This window comes from Pseudophryne corroboree, chromosome 1, assembly GCF_028390025.1.
Source record: "Pseudophryne corroboree isolate aPseCor3 chromosome 1, aPseCor3.hap2, whole genome shotgun sequence".
In the NCBI taxonomy this organism is placed as follows: domain Eukaryota; kingdom Metazoa; phylum Chordata; class Amphibia; order Anura; family Myobatrachidae; genus Pseudophryne; species Pseudophryne corroboree.
Genome location: NC_086444.1, coordinates 1182545377 through 1182562450, shown reverse-complemented (window position 1 = coordinate 1182562450; position 17074 = coordinate 1182545377). Strand labels below are relative to the sequence as shown.

At 49.4% G+C, this 17074-nt stretch overlaps 1 protein-coding gene across 5 annotated transcripts in view; it reads left to right on the top strand.

The window, feature by feature from the left end:
- DYSF (dysferlin) overlaps positions 1-17074 on the top strand; it is a 515016-nt gene that overhangs the window by 213541 nt on the left and 284401 nt on the right. For all 5 annotated transcript variants that reach the window (XM_063925289.1, XM_063925290.1, XM_063925288.1 and 2 more), the window contains 4 exons: positions 1940-2055; positions 4071-4184; positions 13704-13881; positions 14457-14581. In XM_063925289.1, coding sequence (XP_063781359.1) covers positions 1940-2055; positions 4071-4184; positions 13704-13881; positions 14457-14581 — 533 coding nt within the window. The remainder of the gene's footprint in view (positions 1-1939; positions 2056-4070; positions 4185-13703; positions 13882-14456; positions 14582-17074) is intronic.

The window sequence follows — 17074 nt, the reverse complement described above, 5'->3', positions numbered from 1 at the left end:
TGTCCAGTTTCAGCTGCGGCATTACTGTGAGTGTGATCATTGTTAGATATTGGGGTGTTTCTCTGGGGTGAGTTTGTGGAGCAGAAGGAAGTGGACTTCAGAGCTTTAGAATTTTGGAGAACCACTGAGGACGACCATATGTGGTTTATGTGTTTTCTTGGCTATAACCTGATAGATGATGAACTGATTTAGTAATTATTAATGTTCTGCCACCAATAATTATTGTGAGCACGCACTTTACTTCTTTCTAAGAGGACACCTGACCGCGCTGCCTTCTAGAATCTCCATTCACATGAGCTCAGGCTCTTCTACCATTACTAGAGGAAGTCCATCGGACTTGTCCACTCATTGATCCACCGCTTTTGCTGGGACCTCTGAAGATTTATGTCGGGTCTCTTAAGCTGGGTACACACTGGCAGATATATTGGCCACTCGAGCGAACAGACGTAGATCACTAGCGGGTCTGCAGGCGTGCACGCTGGGTTTCTATCATATTTGCACACTGTGCGGGAGTGATGTTTGCGCATTCTTCCGTCCAGATTTGCTCCAGGCTGTTCAGGTGGGCTTGTGACACTTGAGTGCTGCAATTTTCCAGTAGTTCCACAGCATTTTTGTTGTATTTAGATCTGGATTTTGAATTGCCCATTGTAGAACATTCACCTTATTGTGGTACCGGCGAGGGCAGAGATTACAGCCTCCCTGTATGAAGCGGGAATGGTCTGGACCATACGGGGAGGATGTAATCTCTCCCGCCCCGGTGACCGCTGTCCACAGACGCCGTTTGGATCTTTTCATTTTTGACCATTTTTCGCCATGCTTAAAATGGTTTCTGGGTCACATGACCGGGTTACCCGTTTACACTACCCCTTTACCCGGGTCTTACCTATGTCCAACCCGGGTAACTGGACCCAAGTTTTTGTTTTTTTTAAGAGTCGTTTCCACTGACCAAAAACCGTGGTTGATGCACGTTCATATGTAAAAACCTGGGGCTTTGAAGGCAGTGGAAAAGGGGTGCAAGTTTCCTTCAAATTAAACCACACCGTCTGTGACAAGACTCTTCTACAAAGACACAAGTCCTGCCCCCCACTGTGTTTCATCCCAATATTATGCCACCACCCTCACACAACCATTGCTCTTTATGTAGTCCTAAATTGTAGTTCACATAGCAGGAGATGTAGCAAACATTGGAGAGAGATAAAGTACCAACTAATCAGCTTCTGGGATTTCTCATACACAGCCTGTAACATGGCAGTTAGGAGCTGATTGGTTATTACTTTATATCGCTCTACTTTATCTCTCTCCGAGCTTTAATAAATCTCCCCCATAGTCTTTGTTTTTTTGTAAACCCAGGTCCCATTAAAGGCACTGTAACAATCACTGGATCTCTATTGCGATTGCATATATCATATCGCATATACACAGGCAACTGCGATTTGCTAATTGTTGTAGAACTATAAGTTCCAGCATGTCCTACCCATAACAAAGGTTCTCTGACTGGGCATGCTGGCACTTGCAAATTCTCAGCAGCTTTGGAGCTACAGGTGTCCCCATACCTGCAGAGGTAGGTGATAGTACGTCAAAATTTAGAACAACTACTGTAGGTAGCCATTTATATGTTTAAGAAAGTAAATATAACGTGGCAGTCTTTCATGGTCACATGTCTTGTAGTTGTGCCACTCAGAACTCTGAAGATCAGTTTTGAGAACTCGTGTTTACATATAATATTACGTTTGTATGTATGAGGTACATTTACAGGGTGTTTATAGGACAGCAAGAGAACAAGAACCGCAGAGGGCGCTACGTTCCGGCTGACGTCCTTATGTAGACATTAGTTGGGAATAAGTAGGGCAAGAGAGGAGTGCAGAACTCAGGCCTCTGGATCAGCTGGTTCTAGTGGTCATTGTGGATGAGAAATTGATGCCTTGTTTCCTTTCCTTAGTGGACGATAGTCTGGGGTTCCTTCCAACCTTTGGGCCTTGTTACATGAATTTGTATGGAAGCCCGAGAGAGTTTACTGGGTTCCCTGACCCCTACGAGGAGCTGAATATGGGCAAGGTAAGAAGCTGCCCCATAAATCTAACTATCTACCACGTGATAACAGGGAAATCGTACCACTTTCGGCGGCATCTTTCACTTATGTGACAGCAGTTACTGTTTAAAGTGCCAGTAAACCTATTATTATCTGTTTATTAATTAGCTAAATTATATGTGCAATTTTTTATACTTTTGATAAGAAAAAATGCTTTGTCAGGGTGGAGCGCCCCTATCCTGCCTCACTGAGATTCCATGTAGAAATCTGAAACTGAGCGAGAAGTGGGCAGTCTCCTAGGTAACAGGCACAGATTACAGATGGATATATCCACTCACGTAGATACGGATTGTGCCATAGACAACAAGGTGCTGATGCAGCGTTGAATGTACTCTCATTTGTTAAGTGTTTTTTTGCGTGAATTTTCACGGTGTAGCTCAGAAAATGGTTCAAACGCAAGTATGGGCGATGCAGAATCTTATGCGTATAGATCATATCTACACTTTATACTGTGCGTTCACTCGTGGGTCAGTTTCCAGTCAGTGGACGGCACTGTGCTATATGCAGAGCAGGGTGTAAGAGATAATACACAGATAGGGTCACATCTTGAGGTACATATAACTCTGTATTTGGGTGAATGTACACATATCCTCTAGGTGTGCTTCCTTTGAGCATATTACCCTTATTTTTTAATCAAATAATCTGTGACCGCAATACGGTGTGGGATTGGAGAGAGCCATTTTGGAGTCTGGATCAATGGTTTTCGAGTGTACGAAACTACGAATGCATCTATAGCATCACGTGTGCTGGACCAAATCACATTGCCAGTCTGTGCGTCCTTAGGTGGGGACTGGTATGGAGATTGCTGTAGTATAACGTTATAGTAATGTGGGGCAGGGACTAACATGAAAGAAAATACCAGCTCCTGGTGTGGGGGCGGGGTTTGTCATGACGGTTATTGGATAATTAGCTGCCTGTCATGACAGGAGTCCACTAGGTGCATCAAACGGTTGTCAGGCCCTGGCTTCGCCATGCAATATACAGTAGAAATGCTAAGATCCCTGGATAGACATTTGTTTTATTTACGTTTGTTTGTTTATGTGTATGTATGTATGTTTATGTATGTGTGTGTGTGTGTGTATGTATGTATGTATGTATGTATGTGTTTTATAATATCTGTGGGTGTATGCATGTGTATATGTATTGTGATTAAGAAGCTGTGTAGTGGAAGCACACACTGAGGTAAATTTACTACGGTGGGAGTTTTTTTTAGAACTGGTGATGTTGCTCATAGCAACCAATCAAATTCTACTTATCTTGCTGCTTCTAGAAGATAACTGCTAGAATCTGATTGGTTGCTGTGGGCAATATCACCAGTTCACAGCTGCTCTGGTTGATTAATTACATGCTTTCAGCTGTCCCAGGCTGGAGAGGGGAACTGCTCTGAAATTAATCAAGCAGGTAAAGGGACCTACACATTTAAAGATCTGCCGCCGAGCTGCCCGACGGCGGACACGGCTGACGAGTGACCCAGCGGCGGGGGGGAGGGGGGGCAATGACAGGGGGTTGTGTTTGTCCCCGAAACGGCGTTGGACAAATAAAGAAATTGTTTTAACTCTCAACAAGCCTGCTTGAGTGCCGCTGTTCTACCGATACTATATATATATTTGTATGTCTATCTATCTATCTATCTATCTATCTATCTATCTATCTATCTATCTATCTATCTATCTATCTATCTATCCTTCCACTGAAATCGGCTAGTGCCCAGTTATCTAATACTGTACACTTTTATCAGCCAATCACATGTAGCGTTTACAAATATCCCGTGAAGAGCTACTGTTCTGTCTGTCACTGCCATTCGCCAAATTTGAATGTTGGTTACTGCTGGGCAGTACTTGCCCCACATTTCATCTGACCTGTCCACAATTCTCTGCTGTCAGTCAGTTCATCCCTCTGCTGTCAGTTCATGACCTGCAGCCAGCTCCCCCATTACCGTCCCATACTTTCCTTCTGAAACCACCTGTACTTTCTGCTGCAGGGCGAAGGGGTGGCCTATCGGGGAAGAGTCCTCCTGGAGCTGCAGACCAAGCTGGTGGAACACGCGGAGCAGAAGGTGGAGGACATATCCTCTGATGATATCCTACGAGTTGAGGTAACGACAGCTGGAATCGGCACATCTGTTAATTCCTGTATTCCACTAAATGATCGCCCAGATTCCTTAGTTTACCTGGGAACGATTTAAGGGCTGGAGCGTTCGCTCTTAATGAGGAAGCTATAAATTACTGTAATTGAGATGTGGATGTGATTTCCAGTGTATGATTTCCACATGCAAGAGCCTAATTTGTGTTTGTTTTATTGGAACAAGTCATAAATACAGTTTGGGGGGTTTGATGGACTATGTGAGGGGATTCTGTGGGCTTTCCCCCACTCCATTAATCTCTGCGGAGACACGAGCTGGTTGGACTGGTAGAGACCACAGCTCAGGACGCCGCCAGGGTCTCTTTTGTGTAATTCCATGTACGAGACAGAAACAGAAATAACGGCGCTATACGTCTATTATGTGTTATTCCTGACCGGTTACTGCACACTCGGGCCCATGGGAACGCACAAACTGTTTGCCCATTGTGGTTACAGAGCTGGACTTGGAGAGACCCGCCCGGCGCACAATTCTGAGCGCGTATTTCCTATGATGTATGCAGAGTACCATTAGACTGGCTCTGATAACATATAGGAGCCCGGAAAATGGAGAATATGCAGCGCAAAAATTAGATTTTTTTTTTAAAAGGGAATTTTACTAAAGAAGTGTAAGGAAAAATAATAAACATAGATCAACATCGATGTTGGTTTTCATGGTCTAAATTACACATGTACTAACAGAAGATTTTTTTGACATTTAAAAAAATCTGTGGTTGGCCGGGTTGGGTACAAAACATTGGCAGTCGGGATCCCTACTCATAATCCTCCTAACCCACCCCTCTCGCAGCCTAACTTCCCCCTCCTGCAACCTAACTTCCCCATCCCACAGCCTTACCCTAACCATACCCGCTCTGCATTCTTACCTTAACCTCCCCCTCCCCCGCAGTCTAACTCCAACCCTGGTTCTTACCTCCGGGATGTGTAGGGATTCTGCCCAGTTGAGATCTTGCTATCGGTCTTCACACTGACGGTATTTTGACAACATCCTAAACCGGCCGACATGCTATCCCTACTGTACACTGTCACATTGCTCCGGGCTACCTGCGGCCTCCTGCTCAATATTATCTGACACAGAACCCGTGGCCAGCCACATGCTATCCGTTCTGTACACTGTCACATTACTCCAGGCTACCTGTGGCCTCCTGCTCTATATTATCTGACACAGAACCCGTGGTCAGCCACATGCTATCCCTACTGTACACTGTCACATTACTCCGGGCTACCTGCGGCCTCCTGCTCTGTATTATCTGACACAGAACCCGTGGCAAGCCACATGATATCCCTTCTGTATACTGTCACATTTCTCCGAGCTACCTGCGGCCTCCTGCTCTGTATTATCTGACACAGAACCCGTGGTCAGCCACATGCTATCCCTGCTGTATACTGTCACATTACTCCGGGCCACCTGCGGCCTCCTGCTCTATATTATCTGACACAGAACCCGTGGTCAGCCACATACTGTCCTTACTGTACACTGTCACATTACTCCGGGCTACCTGTGGCCTCCTGCTCTATATTATCTGACACAGAACCCGTGGTCAGCCACATGCTATCCGTTCTGTACACTGTCACATTACTCCGGGCTACCTGCGGCCTCCTGCTGTATATTATCTGACACAGAACCCGTGGCAAGCCACATGATATCCCTTCTGTATACTGTCACATTTCTCCGAGCTACCTGCGGCCTCCTGCTGTATATTATCTGACACAGAACCCGTGGCAAGCCACATGCTATCCCTTCTGTATACTGTCACATTACTCCGGGCCACCTGCGGCCTCCTGCTCTATATTATCTGACACAGAACCCGTGGTCAGCCACATACTGTCCTTACTGTACACTGTCACATTACGCCGGGCTACCTATGGCCTCCTGCTCTATATTATCTGACACAGAACCCGTGGTCAGCCACATGCTGTCCCTACTGTACACTGTCACATTGCTCCAGGCTACCTGCGGCCTCCTGCTGTATATTATCTGACACAGAACCCGTGGTCAGTCACATGCTATCCCTACTGTACACTGTCACATTGCTCCGGGCTACCTGCGGCCTCCTGCTGTATATTATCTGACAGAACCCGTGGTCAGCCACATGCTATCCCTACTGTACACTGTCACATTGCTCCGGGCTACCTGCGGCCTCCTGCTGTATATTATCTGACAGAACCCGTGGTCAGCCACATGCTATCCCTGCTGTACACTGTCACATTGCTCCGGGCTACCTGCGGCCTCCTGCTCTATATTATCTGACACAGAACCCGTGGCTGGCCACATGCTATCCCTGCTGTACACTGTCACATTGCTCCGGGCTACCTGCGGCCTCCTGCTGTATATTATCTGACAGAACCCGTGGTCAGCCACATGCTATCCCTGCTGTACACTATCACATTGCTCCGGGCTACCTGCGGCCTCCTGCTCTATATTATCTGACACAGAACCCGTGGTCAGCCACATGCTATCCCTGCTGTACACTGTCACATTACTCCGGGCTACCTGCGGCCTCCTGCTCTATATTATCTGACACAGAACCCGTGGTGGGCCACATGCTATCCCTTCTGTACACTGTCACATTACTCCAGGCTACCTGTGGCCTCCTGCTCTATATTATCTGACACAGAACCCGTGGTCAGTCACATGCTATCCCCTACTGTACACTGTCACATTACTCCGGGATACCTGCGGCCTCCTGCTCTGTATTATCTGACACAGAACCCGTGGTCAGTCACACACTATCCCTGCTGTATGCTGTCACATTGCTCCGGGCTACCTGCGGCCTCCTGCTCTATATTATCTAACACAGAACCCGTGGTCGGCCACATGCTATCCCTACTGTACACTGTCACATTACTCCGGGCTACCTGCGGCCTCCTGCTCTATATTATCTGACACAGAACCCGTGGCAAGCCACATGATATCCCTTCTGTATACTGTCACATTTCTCCGAGCTACCTGCGGCCTCCTGCTCTGTATTATCTGACACAGAACCCGTGGTCAGCCACATGCTATCCCTGCTGTATACTGTCACATTACTCCAGGCTACCTGCGGCCTCCTGCTCTATATTATCTAACACAGAACCCGTGGTCAGCCACATGCTATCCCTGCTGTATAGTGTCACATTACTCCAGGCTACCTGCTGCCTCCTTCTCTGTATTATCTGACACAGAACCCGTGGTCAGCCACATGCTATCCCTTCTGTACACTGTCACATTACTCCGGGCTACCTGCGGCCTCCTGCTCTATATTATCTGACACAGAACCCGTGGTCAGCCACATGCTATCCCTACTGTACACTGTCACATTACTCCAGGCTACCTGCGGCCTCCTGCTCTATATTATCTGACACAGAACCCGTGGTCAGCCACATGCTATCCCTTCTGTATACTGTCACATTACTCCGGGCCACCTGCGGCCTCCTGCTCTATATTATCTGACACAGAACCCGTGGTCGGCCACATACTGTCCTTACTGTACACTGTCACATTACGCCGGGCTACCTATGGCCTCCTGCTCTATATTATCTGACACAGAACCCGTGGTCAGCCACATGCTGTCCCTACTGTACACTGTCACATTGCTCCAGGCTACCTGCGGCCTCCTGCTGTATATTATCTGACACAGAACCCGTGGTCAGCCACATGCTATCCCTTCTGTACACTGTCATATTGCTCCGGGCTACCTGCGGCCTTCTGCTGTATATTATCTGACAGAACCCGTGGTCAGCCACATGCTATCCCTGCTGTACACTGTCACATTACTCCGGGCTACCTGCAGCCTCCTGCTCTGTATTATCTGACACAGAACCCGTGGTCAGCCACATGCTATCCCTTCTGTACACTGTCACATTACTCCGGGCTACCTGCGGCCTCCTGCTCTATATTATCTGACACAGAACCCGTGGCTGGCCACATGCTATCCCTGCTGTACACTGTCACATTGCTCCGGGCTACCTGCGGCCTCCTGCTCTATATTATCTGACACAGAACCCGTGGTCAGCCACATGCTATCCCTTCTGTACACTGTCACATTACTCCGGGATACCTGCGGCCTCCTGCTCTATATTATCTGACACAGAACCCGTGGTCAGCCACATACTATCCCTGCTATATGCTGTCACATTACTCCGGGCTACCTGCGGCCTCCTGCTCTATATTATCTAACACAGAACCCATGGTCGGCCACATGCTATCCCTGCTGTATACTGTCACATTACTCCGGGCTACCTGCGGCCTCCTGCTCTATATTATCTGACACAGAACCCGTGGTCAGCCACATGCTATCTCTTCTGTATACTGTCACATTACTCCGGGCTACCTGCGGCCTCCTGCTCTATATTATCTGACACAGAACCCGTGGTCGGCCACATACTGTCCTTACTGTACACTGTCACATTACTCCGAGCTACCTGCGGCCTCCTTCTCTGTATTATCTGACACAGAACCCGTGGTCAGCCACATGCTATCCCTGCTGTACACTGTCACATTACTCCTGGCTACCTGCGGCCTCCTGCTCTATATTATCTAACACAGAACGGTGGTCGGCCACATGCTATCCCTGCTGTATACTGTCACATTACTCCAGGCTACCTGCGGCCTCCTTCTCTGTATTATCTGACACAGAACCCGTGGTCAGCCACATGCTATCCCTTCTGTACACTGTCACATTACTCCAGGCTACCTGCGGCCTCCTGCTCTATATTATCTGACACAGAACCCGTGGTCAGCCACATGCTATCCCTTCTGTATACTGTCACATTACTCCGGGCTACCTATGGCCTCCTGCTCTATATTATCTGACACAGAACCCGTGGTCAGCCACATACTGTCCTTACTGTACACTGTCACATTACGCCGGGCTACCTATGGCCTCCTGCTCTATATTGTCTGACACAGAACCCGTGGTCAGCCACATGCTGTCCCTACTGTACACTGTCACATTACTCCGGGCTACCTGCGGCCTCCTGCTCTATATTATCTGACACAGAACCCGTGGTCAGCCACATGCTATCTCTTCTGTATACTGTCACTTTACTCCGGGCTACCTGCGGCCTCCTGCTCTATATTATCTGACACAGAACCCGTGGTCAGCCACATACTGTCCTTACTGTACACTGTCACATTACGCCGGGCTACCTATGGCCTCCTGCTCTATATTGTCTGACACAGAACCCGTGGTCAGCCACATGCTGTCCCTACTGTACACTGTCACATTACTCCGGGCTACCTGCGGCCTCCTGCTCTATATTATCTGACACAGAACCCGTGGTCAGCCACATGCTATCTCTTCTGTATACTGTCACATTACTCCGGGCTACCTGCGGCCTCCTGCTCTATATTATCTGACACAGAACCCGTGGTCGGCCACATACTGTCCTTACTGTACACTGTCACAATACGCCGGGCTACCTGCGGCCTTCTGCTCTATATTATCTGACACAGAACCCGTGGTCAGCCACATGCTGTCCCTGCTGTACACTGTCACATTACTCCAGGCTACCTACGGCCTCCAGCTCTATATTATCTGACACAGAACCCGTGGTCAGCCGCATGCTATCCCTACTGTACACTGTCATATTACTGTGTCTACCTGCGGCCTCCTGCTCTATATTATCTGACACAGAACCCGTGGCTGGCCACATGTTATCCCTACTGTACACTGTCACATTACACGGGCTATCTGCGGCCTCCTGCTCTATATTATCTGACACAGAACCCGTGGTCAGCCACATGCTATCCCTGCTATACACTGTCACATTACTCCGGGCTACCTGCGTCCTCCTGCTCTATATTATCTGACACAGAACCCGTGGTCAGCCACATGCTATCCCTACTGTACACTGTCATATTACTGTGTCTACCTGCGGCCTCCTGCTCTATATTATCTGACACAGAACCCGTGGCTGGCCACATGTTATCCCTACTGTACACTGTCACATTACTCCGGGCTATCTGCGGCCTCCTGCTCTATATTATCTGACACAGAACCCGTGGTCAGCCACATGCTATCCCTGCTGTACACTGTCACATTACTCCGGGCTACCTGCGGCCTCCTGCTCTATATTATCTGACACAGAACCCGTGGTCAGCCACATGCTATCCCTACTGTACACTGTCACATTACTCCGGGCTACCTGCGGCCTCCTGCTCTATATTATCTGACACAGAACCCGTGGTCAGCCACATGCTATCTCTTCTGTATACTGTCACATTACTCCGGGCTACCTGCGGCCTCCTGCTCTATATTATCTGACACAGAACCCGTGGTCAGCCACATGCTATCCCTACTGTACACTGTCACATTACTATGTCTACCTGCGGCCTCCTGCTCTATATTATCTGACACAGAACCCGTGGTCAGCCACATGCTATCCCTGCTATACACTGTCACATTACTCCGGGCTACCTGCGTCCTCCTGCTCTATATTATCTGACACAGAACCCGTGGTCAGCCACATGCTATCCCTACTGTACACTGTCATATTACTGTGTCTACCTGCGGCCTCCTGCTCTATATTATCTGACACAGAACCCGTGGCTGGCCACATGTTATCCCTACTGTACACTGTCACATTACTCCGGGCTATCTGCGGCCTCCTGCTCTATATTATCTGACACAGAACCCGTGGTCAGCCACATGCTATCCCTGCTGTACACTGTCACATTACTCCGGGCTACCTGCGGCCTCCTGCTCTATATTATCTGACACAGAACCCGTGGTCAGCCACATGCTATCCCTACTGTACACTGTCACATTACTCCGGGCTACCTGCGGCCTCCTGCTCTATATTATCTGACACAGAACCCGTGGTCAGCCACATGCTATCTCTTCTGTATACTGTCACATTACTCCGGGCTACCTGCGGCCTCCTGCTCTATATTATCTGACACAGAACCCGTGGTCGGCCACATACTGTCCTTACTGTACACTGTCACATTACGCCGGGCTACCTATGGCCTCCTGCTCTATATTATCTGACACAGAACCCGTGGTCAGCCACATGCTGTCCCTGCTGTACACTGTCACATTACTCCGGGCTACCTGCGGCCTCCTGCTCTATATTATCTGACACAGAACCCGTGGTCGGCCACATACTGTCCTTACTGTACACTGTCACATTACGCCGGGCTACCTATGGCCTCCTGCTCTATATTATCTGACACAGAACCCGTGGTCAGCCACATGCTGTCCCTGCTGTACACTGTCACATTACTCCGGGCTACCTGCGGCCTCCCGCTCTATATTATCTGACACAGAACCCGTGGTCAGCCACATGCTATCCCTACTATACACTGTCACATTACTCCGGGCTACCTGCGGCCTCCTGCTCTATATTATCTGACACAGAACCCGTGGTCAGCCACATGCTATCCCTACTGTACACTGTTACATTACTATGTCTACGTGCGGCCTCCTGCTCTATATTATCTGACACAGAACCCGTGGTCAGCCACATGCTATCCCTACTGTACACTGTCACATTACACGGGCTATCTGCGGCCTCCTGCTCTATATTATCTGACACAGAACCCGTGGTCAGCCACATGCTATCCCTGCTGTATACTGTCACATTACTCCAGGCTACCTGCGGCCTCCTGCTCTATATTATCTGACACAGAACCCGTGGTCAGCCACATGCTATCCCTGCTGTACACTGTCACATTACTCCGGGCTACCTGCGGCCTCCTGCTCTATATTATCTGACACAGAACCCGTGGTCAGCCACATGCTATCTCTTCTGTATACTGTCACATTACTCCGGGCTACCTGCGGCCTCCTGCTCTATATTATCTGACACAGAACCCGTGGTCGGCCACATACTGTCCTTACTGTACACTGTCACATTACGCCGGGCTACCTATGGCCTCCTGCTCTATATTATCTGACACAGAACCCGTGGTCAGCCACATGCTGTCCCTGCTGTACACTGTCACATTACTCCGGGCTACCTGCGGCCTCCTGCTCTATATTATCTGACACAGAACCCGTGGTCGGCCACATACTGTCCTTACTGTACACTGTCACATTACGCCGGGCTACCTATGGCCTCCTGCTCTATATTATCTTACACAGAACCCGTGGTCAGCCACATGCTGTCCCTGCTGTACACTGTCACATTACTCCGGGCTACCTGCGGCCTCCCGCTCTATATTATCTGACACAGAACCCGTGGTCAGCCACATGCTATCCCTACTGTACACTGTTACATTACTATGTCTACGTGCGGCCTCCTGCTCTATATTATCTGACACAGAACCCGTGGTCAGCCACATGCTATCCCTACTGTACACTGTCACATTACACGGGCTATCTGCGGCCTCCTGCTCTATATTATCTGACACAGAACCCGTGGTCAGCCACATGCTATCCCTGCTGTATACTGTCACATTACTCCAGGCTACCTGCGGCCTCCTGCTCTATATTATCTGACACAGAACCCGTGGTCAGCCACATGCTATCCCTGCTGTACACTGTCACATTACGCCGGGCTACCTGTGGCCTCCTGCTCTGTATTATCTGACACAGTACCCGTGGTCAGCCACATGCTATCCCTACTGTACACTGTCACATTACTATGTCTACCTGCGGCCTCCTGCTCTATATTATCTGACACAGAACCCGTGGTCAGCCACATGCTATCCCTACTGTACACTGTCACATTACTATGTCTACCTGCGGCCTCCTGCTCTATATTATCTGACACAGTACCCGTGGTCAGCCACATGCTATCCCTACTGTACACTGTCACATTACTATGTCTACCTGCGGCCTCCTGCTCTATATTATCTGACACAGAACCCTGTGTTCGCTGTAACTGCCTAAGACAGAACGCCTGGTGGACCAGTAGCGGCCTTTCGCTGTAGAATACCTGGCACAGACATCCTGTAATCTGAAAGCGCCGCCTGTTGTAGTTAATTGAGTCCTGTTGGGCCTCCTGCAGTTGTCTAGGCAAGAGATGATGAGGGTATTAGCGACTTCTATGGTGATGAAGGGTGTGATCCTGGAAATGGCTTTGTGGGCAGAAAGTATTTAATATGACACCCAAAGAACGAACTTGGGAAACTAGGCAGATACAGAAACGGTTCAATCAGTCACATATGAAGCGAGTCATGAAAGGTGCGATAATAAAGTCCTATAGATTGGAGGATTTGTTTGGAGTAGGGACTGGTTGATGAATCAGATGCAGCCGTGAGTCCAAGAAAGGTCTGTATAGTGAAGTGACACTTGGATATGGCAGAGAGGAGATCTTTAATGGCTTTAGTGAGGGCAGCTTTTGTTGTATAGAGAGGTCGGACACCGGATTGGAGTTGGTCACATATGGAGTGTGAGGAGAAGGAGAGTCAAGACAGTGAGGTCAAGCTGTTTGGAGATGTGGGGGAGAAGAAATATGAGGCTCTGCGTGGACAGTAATTCATCCCTTATTACTAAGATTGTCCGATGTTAGAGTTTCAGAAAAGCTCATTTAATAATTTATCCCCCAGAAATTTCTCCGGAGACGGAAATACTGCTTGTTCGCTGCGTTCTACTCAGCCACCATGCTGCAGGACGTGGACGACGCCATCCAGTTCGAAGTCAGCATTGGAAACTACGGCAATAAGTTTGATACCACCTGCTTACCCCTGGCTTCCACCACTCAGTACAGCAGGGCCGTGTTCGATGGTAAGAGTCACGTACAGACGACGTTGCCGGGCCTAATGTATGAGCTGCGACACCCTACAGGCTTATAATTGCCAATAAATAAAGGTAATGCACGCAGAGTATAAACATGCACAGTCTATAAACCACGCTAAGTGAGGGCCGCTCCAGGCTTTGCTGTACATTGTGCAGGTCTCCAGATCTCCAGTGCACAAAGTGATATGTAATATGCTGCTAGACCCGTGTGTGACACAGCTGGTCATGTGTGATTGTCATCAGTGAGGGCCCAGTGTAGCCGCGGCAATTACAGCACGACATAACTGGAAAATGAGAGAGTGATCTAGTGACCGGGCCTGAGTCTGATCAGTGCAGCCGGTACTGACACAGACGCCCATTGCTCTTACGCCACAGTTAGCTTCTGGGGTGACAATTGTACAAACAGTAGTAACATATGATTCATGTTTTATTCTACAAACTGCTAACCCCACACGGCCCTGGTCAGAGCTGAACCATTTACTCCAGAAATTCATACACATCGTATATTATCCTGATGCAGGTATTGCTGTGGTGTATCCCATCTCTTTTGCTTTATATTCCAGGGTGCCAGTACTACTACCTCCCCTGGGGCAATGTAAAACCTGTGGTCGTCCTGTCGTCATACTGGGAAGATATCAGCTTCCGGACAGACGCGCAGAACATTCTGCAGTACGCCATAGACAACCTGGTGAGTGTGGGCAATAGAACAGCGGCAATTCTTTCTGAGACGTCTGTCCGTTTCTGCTCCTCAGTGCCCCCCATGTAATGTGCCGAGGGGTCACTCTGGTGGGAATTCAGTAGTTCACCTGACTGGGCCCCTCCCGCACGCCCGAGGTTCACATAGCTGAGCAGTTATTTGCAGCTGTGCGTATATGTGCGGCGCATACGTTCCACATGTACGTTCCAATAAGTAGTTTCTGCCACAGACTGGTTGGAATAGGTGAACTTTAATGATAGACACCCTGAGGTAAATGTAAATAGGGTGTGAGAAGCCGGAGGTGAAGGACTTCATACAAGAATGGCCGTATTTTTAAAACAGCATGCACTGAAACTGAAAGTTCAGGGAAAATTTGAGGAAAAATTACTTCACAGAAAGGGTAGTGGATAAGTGAAACAGCCTCCCATCAGAGGTGGTAGAGGCTATGACTGTAGATCAATGTAAACATGCATGGGATAAATAGATATAAGGATCTTCTTACAAAGAAATAAGGATCAAATAGGGTTGGGGTTATCAAAAGGTTAACAAGGAGCAGACTAGATGGGCCAAGTGGTTCTTATCTGCCGTCACATTCAGTTTCTATGTAAATTCTGGAAATTGCACCTGTCATAGGCTTGTGCAGGTGTCAGTGGTGGCGTATAAGGACGCATCACACGGTATTACAGCGTGCACGGGAGCTAAAGGTGAGTGTCTCAGTCCTTGCACATTCGGCCGCACACAAGGGAAGTAGTGTGTAGGGCAGGGGTGGCCAACCAGTCAGTGACACAGAGCCAAAAAACCTTGTTGGGTACGTCAAAGAGCCGACATCGAGCCGATGGCGCGCATGCAAAAATGGAATGTGGCCTTTTGCCTGCTAGACCACACCCCTGGTATAAAATCCATTGAAAAAGCCGGAAGGACATAAAATAAAAAAATGTAAGCCAAATCCATTGAAAAAGCCGGAAGGACATAAAATAAAAAAATGTAAGCCAAATCCATTGAAAAAGCCACTTTCACATGATAAACTTCAGCTCCCCCATGTGTCACTCCAGCCAGCTTTCCCATGTGTCACTCGTGCTAGCACCCTCCTATGTCTCTCCAGCCAGCTCTCCCATGTGTCACTCGTGCTAGCACCCTCCTATGTCACTCCAGCCAGCTCCCCCATGTGTCACTCGTGCTAGCACCCTCCTATGTCACTCCAGCCAGCTCCCCCATGTGTCACTCCTGCCAACACCCTTCTGTCACTCCAGCCAGCTCTCCCATATGTCACTCGTGCTAGCACCCTCCTATGTCTCTCCAGCCAGCTCTCCCATGTGTCACTCGTGCTAGCACCCTCCTATGTCTCTCCAGCCAGGTCCCCCATGTGTCACTCCTGCCAACACCCTTCTGTCACTCCAGCCAGCTCTCCCATGTGTCACTCGTGCTAGCACCCTCCTATGTCTCTCCAGCCAGCTCTCCCATGTGTCACTCGTGCTAGTACCCTCCTATGTCTCTCCAGCCAGCTCTCCCATGTGTCACTCGTGCTAGCACCCTCCTATGTCACTCCAGCCAGCTCCCCCATGTGTCACTCGTGCTAGCACCCTCCTATGTCTCTCCAGCCAGCTCCCCATGTGTCACTCCTGCCAACACCCTTCTGTCACTCCAGCCAGCTCTCCCATGTGTCACTCGTGCTAGCACCCTCCTATGTCACTCCAGCCAGCTCTCCCATGTGTCACTCCTGCTACCACCCTCCTGTCAGTCCAACCAGCTCTTCCATGTTTCACTCCTGCTACCACCCTCCTATGTCACTCCAGCCAGCTCTCCCATGTGTCACTCCAGCCAACACCCTCCTGTCACTCCAGCCAGCTCTCTCATGTGTCACTCCAGCCAACACTCTCCTGTCAGTCCAACCAGCTCTTCCATGTGTCACTCCTGCTAGCACCCGCCTATGTCACTCTAGCCAGCTTCCCTGTGTCACTCCAGCCAACACCCTCCTGTCACTCCAGCCAGCTCTCCCATGTGTCACTCCTGCTACCACCCTCCTATGTCACTCCAGCCAGCTCTCCCATGTGTCACTCCTGCCAACACCCTCCTGTCACTCCAGCCAGCTCTCCCATGTGTCACTCCTGCTACCACCCTCCTATGTCACTCCAGCCAGCTCTTCCATGTGTCACTCCAGCCAACACCCTCCTGTCACTCCAGCCAGCTCTCCCATGTGTCACTCCTGCTACCACCCTCCTATGTCACTCCAGCCAGCTCTCCCATGTGTCACTCCAGCCAACACCCTCCTGTCACTCCAGCCAGCTCTCCCGTGTCACTCCTGCTACCACCCTCCTATGTCACTCCAGCCAACTCTCCCATGTGTCACTCCAGCCAACACCCTCCTGTCACTCCAGCCAGCTCTCCCATGTGTCACTCCTGCTACCACCCTCCTATGTCACTCCAGCCAACTCTCCCATGTGTCACTCCAGCCAACACCCTCCTGTCACTCCAGCGAGCTCTCCC